The following is a 16,076-nucleotide window of genomic DNA, read 5'->3' on the forward strand; positions in this document are numbered from 1 at the left end:
TCACACCACCGGGTATTTAAAGTCTTGAAAAGGTGAAACCTGTTGACAGTACGCGAGATTAAAGAGATTTTCCTTTCCGTTTTCAGCTCCTTTTGAGCGGGAGGAGGAGTGCCCGAGAGGGGCTCGGTGCCGGCTGGCGTTCGTCCTCTCCTTCAGCCTAGGAATGAATCCCCCAAAGTTTCCTCATTAAGTCAAAAGGCTGATGAAACGCCTGGCTGCAAAACCACCTCTCTCATAAATCGCCACAGATTTTACCCCCCACCCCACACACCCCTGTAAAGAATTAAAACTACGACATACTTCTAATACCAGCTCCAACGCTCAGAAGTGCAGTCTGAAGGCTGTATGAACATTTAGGGATATATATTCCCGAATAGCTCCATTATAACGTCTGAGTGACACGGGTTGGATTTCGTAATAAAGTGGGTTCTTTTGTTGTTTTTTTTTTTAATTATTATTATTTAATGCAGTCCTCGAGAATCGAAACACACAAAATGCAGCGAGAATGTTCACAATGTTGAGAACACAGTTGTAAATAGAAACATTCATATTTCATCCGATTATAAATATTTGATACTGCAATTGTAAAATGCACATGTTTTATAAACTGGAGAGAAGAAAAAAAAATCCTTTGCTTTCTTGCTAAAAGGCAATGTCATTTAATCCTGGCCCCTAAGCAGCTGATGGTTATTCACAGAATTTAAAATTACTGTTTTTATTTTATAGCTGGATTCTTTCCTTCCTTTTTTCCCCCTTTTTTTTTCCTTTTTTAAATTTTATACTACTATGTACAGTGTGTACCTATTAGAGCTGCAAAATAAAGAGGTTTTAAGGCAAAGCGAGAAGTTCCCCCCCCCCCCCCAAACAGCGTCGCAGGAGAATCCGTTCCTGAGCAGCCGCCCACGCACACCCAGGCCCACGCGGGACAAATCCCCCTCCGGGACAAACGGGGTTCAACGCAGCACAGCGCCTCGAACCCCCCAAAAACTCCGATTTTAGGGGGGTGTCTGCGTGAGGAATGGGGGTGTGGGCTGCGGCACCCACCCGCACGCTGCCACGGAGCGTCGCGCTAGCGGGGACCGCGCTGCGGAGAGGAAGGTACAACTAAAAAATGGGATTTTTTTGGGGGAGGAAAGGGGGGCTAAAACGCTCCCAAATGTTTCGGGGAGGTGATGCCGGAGCGGAGCCGGGTCCCCATCCCTCGGTTGTCCTCCGCGGAGGGACAGCGGGGCCGTGAGGGAGCAGCATCCCGGAGAGGCTCCCGCTTTTCGGAGATGGGGTTCCCGAAGTTATCCCAATAAGTTGGAAGGGGGGTGCTAACCCCATCTCTGCCCAGCATCCACGCCTGCATTCCGCATCCACGGGCGCCCGTGGCTCTCGTTGGCGGTGATGAAGGAGCAGAGGCTTAGGAAAGGACCCCGGGCATGTTTCGAGACGGTGCTTTGAGATTTGTTTCCCTAACGTTACTTATATCTTTTCTTTCTTTGAAAATTAAATTCTCCTCGTCTATCCCCAAAATCAGCCCCAGACAGCCCAACTCCGAAAAAAAAAAAAAAATACAAAAACACTATACCCCCCCCCAAGAAAAAAAAAATCAACCAAAAACCACTCAAAAAAAGAAAAAAAAAGGGAAAAAAAAAAAAAAAAGAAAAGGTTAGGGGTGGGGTGGAAAAAAAAGTTAAAACTCATAGAACAAATAGGAGAACTATTTATTCGGTTCACAGTCGTGTGAAATGCAGCAATAAAAATCTTTGGACTTCAGCAAAAGTTGTTTTTAATTTTTTTTTTTGAATTTCAAAAAACAGCGTCCAATGTCCATTAAAACTGCGCTTAAGTCTATAAAAAATTAACTTAAGCTTTAAAAAAAATCTTAAAGATAGCATCTAAAACTTCATACAACCAAAAAAAAAAAAATCAAAAAAACCAACGAACAACGAAACTAAACAACAAGCCCAAACCCCCAAAACCAAAAACCAAAACTAACCAAAAAAAAAAAAAAATACTTTATAATCAGATATCTTGGATTTTTACACCACCTTACCTGTAAATTATATATACATAGAATATTGCAGAATTATATCTAATACACAATATTTTCACTATTAATGCTGGTATAATCTTTATACACTGGCCCTTATGTTTCTTTTTATTTTTTTTTTTAATTAAATTATTGCATTGTATAAACTTTGACTGCAAACGGCCCCCCCACCCCTGCCTCCCCCCTCCCTCCCTCGCTTCCCTCCCACCCCCCCTTTCCCTTGGCTATTCACTGTCCGACTTGCCGTCTTTCGCCGTGGTGGAGTGGTTGTAGAGCCCCTGGGCCATGAGGTGCACTGCCAGGGAGTTCTTACTGCCCGTCGCCTTCTTGATCTTGGCTCGCTTGTTCTGGAACCAGATTTTGATCTGGGACTCGTTGAGCCCCAGCTCCTGGGCCAGGCTCTGCCGCCGCTGCTCCGTCAGGTACCGGTTCGTCTGGAACTCGGCCTTGAGTCTCTGCAGCTGCTCGGCGGTGAAGGCGGTGCGAGGCCGCTTGTCCTCCTTGTTGGGGTTCTTCTTCTTTGGTTTGCGGGAGCGGGGACCTACGGCCGGGAGAGAGGAGAAGCACCGACCCCGCCACGCTCTGCTGCGGGCACAGCTCCCGCCTGGGGGGCACCCCGCTCCGGCAGCAGCACCCCCTCGGAGGGAAGGGTCCCCGCTTGGTGCCTCGGCTGCCAGGATGCTCGGGAGGCGGCGGAACGGCAGCCGCAGCCCCCCGCAGCCCCCGCGCCCCGCTCGCTGCCCGGCTGGCCCCCCCTCCGCTCCCCCGGCCCTCTTCTCCCAGCCAGAAACGCAGTGACCGAGCCTCTGTGTCCCGGGAATGCCCGGCGAGGAAAGCTTGCACCGGGGGCAGAGGCACGGAGCTAAATTTTATACCCTGAACAGATTTTTTGTTAAGAAAACCTCTATACTTTTATACTTTTTTTTTTTTTTTTTTTTTTTTTTTTTTTTTTGTGAGTCGCGGTAAAAATTATAATGGCAATCCTCCTGCAGTTTACTCGGCCAGCAGCATTCCGCCTCTCCTCTGCAGTGCCCATATGGCGCTGCACGGCCCGATCCGAATCGCCGGGATTATTCTCGGGAATATTATTCTCGGCAGCACAAGGAGCCTTTTCTGCCCGGGCCGAGCCATTGTGAGGATGTATGTTAATTAAATATTAACAAAGGACAGCACTGGAGAACAATGGAGTAAATTCCAATTCAGCTCGGAATATTACCTCTGAGTAAGAGTTTGTTTTCAGATATTACGAACTAATTTTCATCTCGTTTTACAATCCCTTCCTCAGCTAGCCGACTCCCGGGTGAAAATCCTACCTCGCCGCTTTTGTAAGAAAAAGACCCTTTTTTTTTTTTCTTTTCCCCGGGACAAGATTTCCTGCTTGATGTTTTCCATGCCTTCCTCCAGTGTTTTCTACTTGTTTTTAACCGGGGTTTTACCGATCTGCCGGAGCCAGCCCTCCTGTCCCAGCGGTAGCGAAAGGACATTTTACCCCCTGCTTGTTATTTTTTAATTTTTAAAAAAAAAATTTAAATTTTTTAAAGATAGTTTCAGAACGTTCTGCCAAAACCCTTGCCAAGGGACGGACTCTGCTAAATAAGTTTCCCGGCTCTTGGAAATGTCCCCGGCCCCCACAGAGCTGACCTACAGCATATGGGGGGAAATTAAAAGAAAGAAAAGACACGGCGGCAGCTCGGAGGCCTCTTTTAGAGAAATAAGCGATCGCGGCTTGCTTTTGGCCAAAAAGACTAATCAAAACAAGGCGAGGCCTGTAGAAATGCCACCTCCCCTTTCCAAAACCCAGCGCAGGGGGGGTTTCCCGGCAGGGAAAAGGAGAGCTCGCCGGGAGGATGAGCGGGGAGCCCGAAGACAGTTGGTTTTTTCCTCCCTCTTTCATAAAACTCGTCAGTTGGTGGGAAATGCCCCGAGCCCAGGCGGCCTCAGCTCCGCCGCGGCGGCGGGGACAGAGGGAGGGACCCTCGTTCCCTCCTCGTCCCTGCGGCTCCGCGCACCCCCAGCCGACCCTGCATCTTCGAGCGGTTTCAGGCCGTTTTGAACAACTCGCCCATCCGCCAAAAAAAAACCAACAACAACAACAAAAAAAAACCAACACAAAACAACAACAAAACAAAACCCCCCAAAAATAATAAAAAAAAAACCACAAAAAACCAAAAAGCAAAACCCAGACAGGAAAAAAAAATAACCAGAAGAAGACGGAGAGGGAAAGGGGAGCGGAGGTTTTGCCACGCCGCTTCCCGGCCTCGCGGGCGGGCGGCGGCGGCCCGGGAGCCCAGAGAACGGGCAGCGCCGTGGGGAGCGGGGCTGCGGCGGGGCAGCGCTTACCTGAGGAGGGCCGGTCCGAGTACCGCGTGCAGTACACCCAGGCGGGCCACAGCATGGGCTGGTTCCCGGCGTTGGAGCTGGCCTGGGAGCTATCCGAGTCCGAGCTCACCGACAGGTCGCCGCCGCTCAGCCCCCGCGCCTTCAGGGCCGCCTCCAGCGCCGCGGGGTCCCCCCCCTTCTTGGCGGCGCCGTGCAGGGCCAGCCCGGCGGGGCCGCCCTCCCCCCGGCCCGGCGAGCCCGCCCCGCCGCCGGGCAGCGGAGCCCCGGGGGCCGGCGCCGCGGCGGGGCTGCGGCGGCTCTCCGCGCCGGGCCGCCGGGGCTCTCCGTCGGGGCCGCCTGCCTCCTTCCTCCGCCCGAACTCGGGCCGCAGGATGTTGTCGATGAAGAAGTTGGTGATGCGGTGCGGGTGCGGGTGGGGGTGCGGGGGGTCACCGGGGGGGAGCAGCAGCCCCCGCCGCCCGCCGCCGCCGGGCTCCGCGTCGCCGCCGGACTCCTGCGGCTCGGCCGCCTCCTCCCGGGGGCTCCGGCCGCCCTCCTCCATGCTGCGCGGCCGCCCCGCCGACGGCTCCGCTGCCCGCCCGCCGCCGACCGGGCGCTGCCGAGCGCTGTCTGTTGTTGCTGCTGCAGTCGGTTGTTCTTTATTTTAATTTTTTAATATATATATTTATATATATATATATATATACACGCACACACAGGTGTCTATTTGCTTTCGTTTCTCCTGGCTTCGCCCGGCATTCAAAATCCAGAGTTTGAAAAAAAAAAAAAAAAAGGAAAAATTTAAAAAATTAAGAGTAAATAAAAAAAAATATTAAGAGACAAATGCAGGGAGACCCGCAAGCCAGCAGCCGAGCCTGCACCACTTCCAACTTTGATAAAAAATAAAAACACAGGGGCTCCGGTCCTCCCGCCGCCGCTCGCCGCCTCTCCCGCCGCCGCTCAGCCGCTCGGTCCCGCGGCGCGCTGCCGCCTGCTGCCCCGGCCGCCGCCGCCGCCGCCGCGCCTCATCCGCGGAGGAAAAATTAGCGATAATAAAAATAATAATAATTGTGGAGCGGAGGAGGGGGGTGGGGGGTGCAAGAGCAAAAACGAAGCGCCGGTGTCGGGGCGGGGTGTAGGCGGGCTCTCAGCAGCCGGTGTCCCGCGGAGGGCAGGGCGGTGAGGGGCGCCCCGCGGGGCTCCGGCCGGCAGCGCCTCGCCCCGCGCCGCCCCGCGCCGCCCCGCGCCCGCACATGCGGGGCCGCCGCGGCTGGGGGGCGCGTCCCGCCCTGCCCTGCCGCCCGCCCTGCGCCGCGCTACGCCCCGGCGGCCGCCGCCGCCGCGCCCGGGCACTTCCACTCGGGTTGTTGTCCTTTAGGTTTTAACGGGGCCCCCGCCGCTGACGTCGCGGGCCCGGGCGCTCCGACACGTGCCTCGGGCCAATGGCAGCCCGGGCGAGCGCACACGTGGTGCGGGGCGCCCCGGTAAGTGACAGCGCCCGCGCCCCTCCCCCGGACGGGCCCGGCCCGGCCCGGCCCGGCCGCCGCGGGATGCGCGGGGGCGGCCGCGGGTGCCTCGCCGCGGGGCGCGCACCGCCGCCCCCGCCCGCGGTGCCCCCCACCCCGCAGCGGCCATGAGTTACCGGGGCTTTCATCGTCCCCGTGTTTACCGGGGAGGGGGCCGGCATCCCACAATTCCTTGCAGAAACGCATAAATAATATTAAGCGAGCGGCGGCGATACAAAGGGGTCGGGGGGGGGGAGGAACAGGCCCGGCCCGGTGCCCGCGGGCTGCTCGGGGGTTGCGTCCCCTCCCCGCAGCGCGGTTCGCCCGTAATTGACTCGTCCTTCCCGCAGCCGGACAGGAGCTTTTGATCTGCCCTGACCTGTCCCCAAACCGCGTCGCGGTGCCGCGCTGCCCCCCCAAAACGCCGGCCCGTCACCCTTCGGACCCCGCAAAAGCCCTTGCCTCCTTAGGACGGGAAAGCTGCCGCAGCTGCTTTGCTTGTCTTTAGGGAGAAATACCCCGGAAAAAAATTAGGGAGCAAGGTGCGACTGGATGGAGGAAGGGTTAGGGGAGATGAACAGGTTGCGGGGCTCGGATCCTCCGCGGGGAGCAGGAGAGGGGAGCGACAAGGCGGGGCCGCGTCCTGTCCCCGCGGCCGACCCGAGATCCTGTCCGGGCCCCGCACGGTGCCCGGTGCCCCCGCCCCGACGGGGCGCGCACCGAGGAGCTGCGCGACCCCGCCGAGGGCCGAGCGGGGTCGGGAGGTGCTGCCTCGGCCCCAGTGTCCGCCGCACCCCGACCGCCAGCTCTCCCCTAAGTGACGTTTTTGTTTGGAGGTGGCTTCCCTGCGGTGACACGCATCGCTCGCCACCTTGAAGGAAAGGGACAGTGAGCTTTTCCTCTCCTCTTCTTATTTTCCTTTTTCTTTCCTCCTTCTTTCCGTTTTTTTGCTTTCCTTTTTCTTATCCTTTTTTCTTTCCCGTTTTCTTTTCCTTTATTCTTTCATTTGTATTTAATTTTAAATTCATCTCCCTATTTTCTTTGTATTTCGCAGCGGGTTGGGTTCACCAGAGAAGACCAGCAGTGGCTGATCCAAAGTTGTTTTGCTCAAACAAGCACCCAGAGGTTAATTTCTTCAAGAGCCCCATGAAAAGCGATTAGCCTGTCTCCCAAGAAGTATTTTCTAATTACTTGGAAGCTCTCGCTCTACTACTACCCCATAATTAAACGTGTTCAAGGTGCTGCACTTCAAATATTTCGCTCCCGGGCGGACCCAAGTTACCGATAAAAACTTTAAACCTCCTTGAACCCCTCGTTACCTGCCCGCTCGCTGCCGGTACAGCGTTAACCTTCCCATTCGTTATCCCGCTCCTTCGCGGGGACATTTCTACCGTACGTAGGACAGGGAGGAGAATTCCTGAGGTAAACTCCGAAGTAGGAGATCAACAAAGCTGTACAAAACAATTACTGCATCTGCCTGTCCTCTGACAATAATCCAGCACCTCAGGTATGCAGAGGCAGCGGGGGGGCGGCGAGGGGTGAAGGAGTGATCTGATACCGAACCGAAGAAATCTGAACGGTCTATTTTTTTTTTTTTTTTTTTCCCAAGGTTATTTTTATCTGGGAGCTCAATCTCTGTAGAAACATTCCCCAGCAGCACTATTGCTCGCCGGTCTGCAGTCGCCTCGCAAGCGGCATCGCAGCGTGCGGGGGCTTTTCCTCGGGAACCACTGTGGGTCACCGGGAGAGGTGGCTTGACAATGGGAGTTTGGCTTCGTTTCCTTCTTTGCTTCAGCCTCCCCTCGCAGACCTAGTGCCTGCAAATGTCACCTCTCCGCACACCAGCAATATTTCTTTTCCTTACGCCCTCCGCGTAGTTTAAACGAGGCTCATTCCATGCTGTCACTCTTTAAAAATTGTATTTGGTTTCCTTCCTTCAAAAAAGTGAGTGTGAGGGTGCAGCAAACCCTGCCCTTTGCTCGGCGCTTTTGGCACTGAGAACTTTAGAAAAGGGAGGACAGCCCGGGAGCTCGGCACGGGGAAGGAGGGAGGCAGACTGCGGCCGACCCCCGCCCGCCGGCGGGCAGCGGGCAGGCTCCGCGGCCGGGGCCGGGCTGCGGGCAGGCTCCTGGGCTGTTTGTGCCGCTCCTCCGAGCAAACCCTCCTTCCAGCTTTTCCCCACACTCGGGAGAAAGGAAACCAAAACAAAATAACAAACCCCGAGGTGCTGGGAAGCCAAAATGCCCAGGGCAATAGTGGAAGCTAAGGGAGGTGCTGCACCTCCCGTTCTCCCAGCGTGGAAGGATTGCTTGCAAAACGCAGGCATGCACCAAATTTCGCCGGGTTTACAGCGATTCATTCCCCCATTTCCAGCCAGTCCCTTCCCGTGCCGCCGGGGGAGGTCTGGCAGCGACCCCGTGGGCACAGCCTGGGCACATCGCCGTGACCCCCTTGTGCCTCCCGTTCACACTCGGCACCGCTTTTTTTTTCCAAGCGAAGCCTTTGAGGCAGCTTTGCCAGAGCGTTGGAGCTGCTGGCGGAGGATGGAGGAGAGGGGAGAGGTCGCTGCTCCTTTGCCAGCCTGGCCGTGCCGCAGGCGGTGTGCCCGGCGCTGCCCGGCCTTCCCTGGGTTCTCGCACCAATTTTGGAAGGGGAAAACCAGCAGCAACCCCCGCCTAGCCCTATCCAGGCTTTCCTGGAGCCGGCGGGCCGGAAGAGCTCAGCCAGCACGGCCGCATTTCCCCAGTGCCGCCGGGTTCTCACTGCACCGCCGACACAAGAATGAAAGCCACGGAACCTCCGGATTTTCCCAATTCCCCCCATGCCAGGCAGGATGAAGGGCGCTTCGCGGCCGCCGGGGTCCCACCCCGCAGCCTGCGGTGGGACGGGCATCGCCCATCCATCCACTTCAAGCGGGAATACTTTCCCATCAACGGGGGCAAAGAGACGGGCTGGAAACCCTGGCTTCCACTTTCGTGCAAGATCATGAAAATTTCATGAGCTGCTCGTGGCGAGGGCAGAGCCCGCTGCTGCCTCCCCGGCCCGGCCCGAGACGGGGCTCCCCGCGGGACGGACGAGGGCACCGGTGCGGGGCATGGAGGATGCTCGAGAGGGAACGGATGAGGGTGAATGTCAGAGCCTCGACTCGGGAAAGTAGCGCTCGGTCACGGCTGCCGTTCGCAGCAAGGAGTGACGGGGAGCAGCCACCCCCCACCGCCTCCCCTTCCCACGGGAGGGAGGGTGCGCGGGTGGGGTGGGAGTGCCGGCCCCCGGCTCGCCCTGCCCCTGGCCCGGCCCTGTCCCTGGCTCGCCCTGCCCCTGGCCCTGTCCTCTCTCTGCCCCGTCCTTCCCCTGCCTCCCCCGGCCCCTCTTCTTGCCCTGCCCCTGCCCACGAGGAGCAGCCCCCTCCCCTCCCGCCCGCCCGCTGGGACTGGGGACAGCCTTCCCGGGCCCAATCGAAAACTGTCAAACAGCAACAATAAAAACCTCCAATTTTGTCAAAGTTAGGTAGAAAGTAAGGGTAAACAACAGCCCAGAGCACAATATTATGGTGATCAGAGAGAGAAAGAAGGGAGAAGAGAAGAGAAGAGAAGAGAAGAGAAGAGAAGAGAAGAGAAGAGAAGAGAAGAGAAGAGAAGAGAAGAGAAGAGAAGAGAAGAGAAGAGAAGAGAAGAGAAGAGGAGAAGAGAATGGGAGGGAAAGGAAAGAAAGGAAAGGAAAGGAAAGGAAAGGAAAGGAAAGGAAAGGAAAGGAAAGGAAAGGAAAGGAAAGGAAAGGAAAGGAAAGGAAAGGAAAGGAAAGGAAAGGAAAGGAAAGGAAAGGAAAGGAAAGGAAAGGAAAGGAAAGGGAAAGGGAAAGGGAAAGGAAAGGGAAAGGGAAAGGGAAGGGAAAGGGAAAGGAAAGGGAAAGGAGGAAAAGAGAAAACACTTTCGGTTTCCCAGGGTGAAGGCAATGCTCGCTGCTGCGTGGCTGGACCCCCACAGCCCTCTGCGGCGGAGCTCTGGTCCGCTTACCCGAGCCAGCGAGGCCCCGTCGGATGCTGAGTGACACTGGGTGTCGGTTCCCTTCCCGGAGTGCCTGGACTTTGTTTTGCCGAGCCGTTCTTTAAAAACACACCAGCCCGAAGCATAACCGGGGGTGAAACTATCTGTCGCTGCGGGAAAGTTTTTGGCCTGTGCAAAGAAATAGTTGGTGAGCCCTTGTTTTAAAAAGGGGGAGAAAAATAAAAGAAAATAAAAAATAAAGCTGGGAGCTAAACCTTCCGCCTGTATCTTTGAGTTACACCCACAGCACCTTTGAAAGAAGCAGAAACACGGCCCCAGTTTCTGCCCCCAGCAGCTGGGTGGGACGTGGCCGGTGCAGCCCGACCCGGTCCGTCGGTCCCCGCCGGGGGATGCTCGGGCTCTGGCTGTGGTTCTGTCCCGGGCAGGGCTCACGGTCCCTGGCTGCAACAGCATCCGGCGCCTCTCCCGGAGCGGATCCGCGGGGCGACGGCCGGGATCGGCGTTCTCTTCCCCATCTGTAGCTGTGGAGGCAGAAAAGCTTCAAAGAAGTACAAAATTATTTCCATGAAACCATTTTTATTTAATCTTAACAAGATGATGCGTCCGCCCGTTTTACACACACCCGCTAGGTACCAGCGCCTACACAAGTGTGCACAATCGCGGATGTCGCGACTGAGGAACGTTTCCCCGCTTCTCCCGTGACTCGGAGGAGTTAATCCGTGCAGACCCAACAGGAGCTGTTGTGACGGTAAAGTTCAGCAACTCTACACCGACCCCAGCATTAGCAGGGGCTGGGGCGAGATGCTGGAGCTGCTCCTGCACTTTCCACATGGGCAGATAATTCCCCTAAATTCCCTTGGATTTACACCTCGGCATTTACTCACAGGCAGAATAAAGCCAGCTCTCTAATTAACTAGGTAATTTCCACTCCAGCTCCTCACCGGATAATCAACTTTTACTGGTCTCTCGAAGGCTTATTTTCCAGCTGTTGCGAGCGGGAGCCCAGCCGCGCTCACACCGCACCGCCGAGGCTCCGCGGTCGGGCAAGCTCCGAGAGAGGTTTGGGGGAATCCCTGCCCTCCTCAGCAGGACCGAGCTCCCTGAACCTTCCCCGTCCTTCACTGCCCGAGGCTTGCCGGCAATCCCGGGATGGGGGTCGTGGTGATGGTGCCCCAGGAGGAAGGAGGTGGTGGTCCACGACAGCCGCCCCCGCCCAAGAGACGGGCAGGGCTGTGCAGGGCCGGGCTGTGGGCAGTTCGGCTCCTCCCGGTAAAGGTGCCCCTTACCCTGGGCTGGCCCCCCGCCATGGGCGCCCCCTTCTCCTCTCGAGGGACCGGGATGGGCGAGGGGCTGCACGCAGAGACGGGGGCATGGCCCGGACACGCTGCACACACACTGCATTTCCTCAGGAAAACAAACAAGGCAAAACAAAACCCGCAGACCCAAGCAAACAAAAACCAAAAACACCCCAACCCCAGAACACAAAATACGAACAAGAAACTGCCTTTTCTTTTAACAAGCAACAAACAAAACTACAGTTCTCAGTGGGGTGTCCCTGTCAGCCGGGCAGGAGTACTGCAGGACGGACGGGAGGATGCTCGTTCTCGCCTCTCCCTGCTCTGCGGAAAGTTCCGCGGGAGGTCTGAGCGCCCCGAGCCCCGTCCTTCCTCGTCCTTCGCAGCTTCCCCGCCCCACCCGCCCGCTGTGGGACCCCGAGACCCTCCGTGTGCCCCTCCGCGGCCGCTGGGCCTGGAAGACGGCGCGGAAAAGAGGGAATTCAGCAGGGGAGGCTGGGCCAGGGGTCCGGGTGGGGAGAGTTCTCTGCCGCATTCCCGCAGTACCCATTCTCTGCGAGGAAACAGGGCTGGGGAGGGCTGGCATGGTCTGGGATGGGAACCCTTCCTTCTTTCCTTCTTTCCTTCTTTCCTTCTTTCCTTCTTTCCTTCTTTCCTTCTTTCCTTCTTTCCTTCTTTCCTTCTTTCCTTCTTTCCTTCTTTCCTTCTCTCCTTTCCTTCCTTCCTTCCTTCCTTCCTTCCTTCCTTCCTTCCTTCCTTCCTTCCTTCCTTCCTTCCTTCCTTCCTTCCTTCCTTCCTTCCTTCCTTCTTCCTTCCTTCCTTCTCTCCCCTTTTCCTTTTCCTTTTCCTTTTCCTTTTCCTTTTCCTTTTCCTTTTCCTTTTCCTTTTCCTTTTCCTTTTCCTTTTCCTTTTCCTTTTCCTTTTCCTTTTCCTTTTCCTTTTCCTTTTCCTTTTCCTTTCCTTTTCCTTTTCCTTTTCCTTTTCCTTTTCCTTTTCCTTTTCCTTTTCCCCTTCCTTCCCCGCAGTGCCCCTGGCTGCCGCCGGTCCCGGTGGCTGTTCCGGACCGCGGTTCTGTCGGGTGTGGCCGGGCAGCAGCGGGCCCGGACCCGCCGCAGGTTCCCCTCACCGGTCTGTCCCCGCAGCTCCCCTCAGCCCGAGGGGGTGGCGGGACATCCATCTCGGGCATCCCGAGAGCTGTTCCCGACGGGAGCAGCGGCTCCGGGAGCGCAGCCCGGCGCCCAAACCCCCGCGCCCGGCGCTGCTCCGCTGCCGCCCGGGTGCCAAGGCGGGCGCCACCGAGGACCTGCCCGTGAGAACAGGAAAATGTCCCACCCAGGAACTTCAAAGCCGGGGTGTGGGGCGACAAGGCTGTCACCTGCCTTGCCTCCCCTGCAAACAGGGGCGAGCGAGGGCCGCTCCAGCCCATCGCTGGGGTTCCGGGCTGGGTGGGCTGCGGGAGTGCGTGGTGCCACAGCGCTGAGCTGCTGCGTTTTGTAGGTTGATGCCGTCATATTCTTTATTTTTTTGTCCTCTAGTTTTCTTCGATTCCCGGGCTGTATTTATCTTGTCTGTCTGGGGCTGCTTCTCTAAGTCACTGTGTAAATTGAAAGGCTTTTCCCCGCTTTTTTCCTCCCCTCCCCAGCTCACCACCTTTTTTTTAATTAAAGCTTTTAACTCGCCTGGTGTTTACAGTCTTATGTAAAGTATCAAAACAAACAGACCTTGCCGAATACAAACACCAAAAAGAAGCTGGCCCCCCATTCTTACCCCTTTATTGTCCAAAAAAAAAAAGGCGCATCTCCCCATGTCATAGCTACAGTTCCAAAAGGAAATTGCTTTTATTTGTAAAGGAGGCTTTAAAAAGCAGTGACATGAAGGGGAAAAGCTCCTTAAGGGAGGAAGGTCATGGGGTGAGGGGTGAGATTAAAGGAGCTATCTTTCCACCTCGCAAGGAAAGCGGCGCTGGAGCCTCCCCAAACCTGGGAGAAGAGCTGCCGAAGGGAGGTGGAGGGGGCGAGTGAAGAGGTCGACGCTGGGGGCCGGGACTGGAGGAGGCCACGGGGATCCAGGCAGTCCCTCGTGCCACACAGGCACCTTTCAGCTGTCAAAAGGAGTGGATGCAAAGAGGTAAAATCCCTCCCTTCAATGCCTAAACCCTCACATTCCCTGTGTCATACAAGAGGAAACATCACAGCGAGGGAAGCGGCCCCTCCAGAGCTCAGGCGGGCTGTGGGACACGGAGAGCAGTGGGATGCAGTGTGCTGGGGCTTGGGGAAGGAGATTGTGCCCCCTTCCTGAGGCTGCTGCTGCCGTCTATTTGTAGGAAGCTGGGCACAGCGATGGAAAGGAAAAGGACTGCTGAAGCAGTCGCCCCCAGCCCTCCCTTCCCCTCTTCCGCATCCATCCGTGACGGCTGCGGTTTTTGCTGAATTAAGGTCCCTGGTGAAGGCAAGTCAGCGTGAGGGATGCGAGGGCACTTCCCTTCCCCTCCCCACAAAGGCGGCGCCCTGCCTGGCCTCAGGCATGGACAGAAGCCGGGGCTCCGGGGTCAACACCAACAAAGGTGACCGCATCCTCCCTGCGTGCCCTCTGCCTGCCTGACCCCTCGCCAGTTCCCCTGCCCCTCTGGGTGGGCACGGAACGCTCCCCTCACCTGCCTCAAACCGGGGCTGTGCCCAGCCCTGTCCTGCGGAGGAGCCTGGGGCCATTTCTGCAGGGAACGGGACATACAGTCCTGGTTTCATTAGCGATGGAAAATGTCATTTCCACTGCTAAGAAGGATGCAAACAACCCCAAAAGTGATGCAAATGTTGGTTTTGGCACTATTTGGAATATTTGTCCGTGTTCCGTGCTCAGAGCGACTCCAGTAATCTGTGATCCCCACGATGGCACAGGAAGGTGCCGGTGGTGGCACCTCCCTTGCTCCTGGGCTGCTGCCAGCACAGTGGAGCCTCCGTGACATTTCTCTGCAGCCCTGGAGAGATGTCCTGCAGGAAGGACATTTGGAAGGAGAGCTGTGCCCATGCTTCCTCATGAGGATGAGGAGGGAGAGGGGACCGCGTCTGCCTGACCCACTCAGCACTGCAAGAGCAGCCCCGCGTGTTTCTTCCCGAAAGGCGGGCGCGGATACAGGGGCGGTTCTGCTCGGGCTGCAGGGGAAAGCTCAGGATGTTTGCTGTGCGCAGCATTTGAGGCAAATGTTAGTGAGGTGGCCACTTGCTGCCGTGACCCCGAGCAGACAGCTTTGTCCCCCCGTGCCTCTGCGGAGAGGATGCTCACGCACCGTCCTTCCTGCGGTCCCACGGCTCTGTGACATTTGGCTCTGCGGCTTCTGCTTGGCACTTCCAGTCCCCAAATCTATTCTCACTTTCTTCTCCAAAGTGCAGCGGCCACATTGTTCTCGGTATTTAGAGAGGGTGTGTGAGAATGGATGTGCGGGAGGCTGCTCCTTTCCTAAAATATGTGCATTTAAATTGTCCGAGGGAATTACCGACATTAGCCTGCTTTGTTTTTGGGTTTTATTCGTGTCATTCCGTAAATATCCCCCTGCAACCTGGGTAGCGAATGCCCAGCCGCGCTCACTGGAGATGCCATTGGCACTCTGCCTGCCACGACTGCTGGAGGACAGTAAATCCATCCCTCCTCGGCTCGCAGGCATTAGAGCTGGCTCCTGCGCCCGTCTGAGCCGGGCCACAGCTCCCCGGACTTAGGGACTTACGTGCCATGAAACATCTGCAAACTCTGCTGGCTGGGGAGCTCTCCCAGAGGTGTGGATTCCCCTCACTCAGGCAAACACCAGCGGCTTATGTGGACCAGGAATTTTTCTTTTCCTTTCCCCTTACCTTTCTGCATCATCGGTTTTATATAAAACCACAGGATAGACCAGAAAGCCTAGCACACACCACTCGCTGAGAATTGACTGGGTATTGTAGATACACACTGCTCCTATAAATATTTATGGAATTACAGTCAGCCTTGGTACGGGCAAACAAATGTAAATAACGCCATGCACTCCTAGTGTGCTCCGGATGGTGCTGCGAGCAGGAATAGCAGTTCCTTGTGAAATCAATTTAATGAATCACTTATTGTAGGAGGGAAATAATCCCAGCAGCATTATTATGCCTAATGGTAGGAACATTGTGATGATGGCTATGTTATCCAGCGAGCCCCTGCCTGGGAATATGGACATGGGGAGGGGAAATGTTTCCCAGCAGAGGAAGATGAAGATGAGATGTGGGTGCAGGTGACAGAAATGAGAAAGTGCTGGATTTTCCTAACTGCTACGCATCAGGATGTTGTGATATTAGCTGGGGTAGTGGGTGTTGGGGCAGGGAGAAGCACTCTGGGCAGAAGGACTTTGTAGGGAGGGGTTGAGCAGGGAGTGGATGACCTAAAATGGATGGGCTTGTGTGGGAATGGATGTTATATGCCCTGGGCCCCTCTGGTATCAAATACCCCTAAGCAGAAAGGTTTATTTTCAAATGATTTTGTCTCCTAAATATCTGCATTCTCAGGTAACACTGCCAAAACTTCCTAGGACATGGATGTCTTGCATTTTCATCTCTGCCAGAAAGGGAAGAGATGAACAATTCCAGGATGAAATCTCAAGGAGGGGACAGTGCCCTCAGAGTCAGGTCACATTTCTGGAGATCTTTCCTAGCTTATAGTTTTCCCTTTGCAGGAATGTTTTAGCCAGGTAATTAATGTTAGGCCATGTAGGGAAAGTAAAAGCAGAAGGGGCTAGCATATGGACAAATAAAAGTGCATTTAAAAGGTTTCAGCCTATATTTTGAGGTGTCCATCAGCTCAAACAGCAAGGAACATCTTTTCTGGATGTACTGTTGCAGAACTTCTCCATGTGCTGATTCTGGGTGTACAAGCTCAGGGGTAATTTGACCCAAGATTTTCAAGCTGT

The 16,076-nt window shown here is 55.7% G+C and overlaps 1 protein-coding gene and 1 long non-coding RNA gene across 3 annotated transcripts; one reads left to right on the forward strand and one right to left on the reverse strand.

The window, feature by feature from the left end:
* Window positions 1-2,244: 2,244 nt before the first annotated feature.
* Window positions 2,245-9,922, reverse strand: EN2 (engrailed homeobox 2). 2 transcript variants are annotated; one of them, XM_077789297.1, is made up of 3 exons: window positions 9,876-9,922; window positions 4,379-5,103; window positions 2,245-2,579 (listed from the first exon to the last, which is right to left on the reverse strand). In XM_077789297.1, exons 2-3 carry the CDS (start codon window positions 4,917-4,919, stop codon window positions 2,263-2,265), a joined length of 858 nt encoding a protein of 285 aa, XP_077645423.1. In that variant the 5' UTR covers window positions 4,920-5,103; window positions 9,876-9,922; the 3' UTR covers window positions 2,245-2,262. The 2 variants fall into 2 exon arrangements, with proteins under 2 accessions (XP_077645423.1, XP_021382244.2); XM_021526569.2 differs by lacking the exon at window positions 9,876-9,922 and having other exon boundaries at window positions 4,379-5,472.
* Window positions 5,832-7,747, forward strand: LOC144245898 (uncharacterized). Its single transcript, XR_013339466.1, has 3 exons — window positions 5,832-5,841; window positions 6,917-7,369; window positions 7,472-7,747. It is a non-coding gene; the product is annotated as an uncharacterized LOC144245898 (long non-coding RNA).
* Window positions 9,923-16,076: the final 6,154 nt, after the last annotated feature.

Source organism: Lonchura striata, chromosome 1, assembly GCF_046129695.1.
Source record: "Lonchura striata isolate bLonStr1 chromosome 1, bLonStr1.mat, whole genome shotgun sequence".
NCBI lineage: Eukaryota > Metazoa > Chordata > Aves > Passeriformes > Estrildidae > Lonchura > Lonchura striata.

Excerpts from the sequence above, each read along its gene's own strand:
- EN2 (XM_077789297.1), bottom strand. The coding sequence starts at position 4,919 with ATGGAGGAGGGCGGCCGGAGCCCCCGGGAGGAGGCGGCCGAGCCGCAG. Across the intron at positions 2,580-4,378 it reads CTCGGACCGGCCCTCCTCAG|GTCCCCGCTCCCGCAAACCA; the intron begins GTAAGCGCTGCC and ends TCCCGGCCGTAG.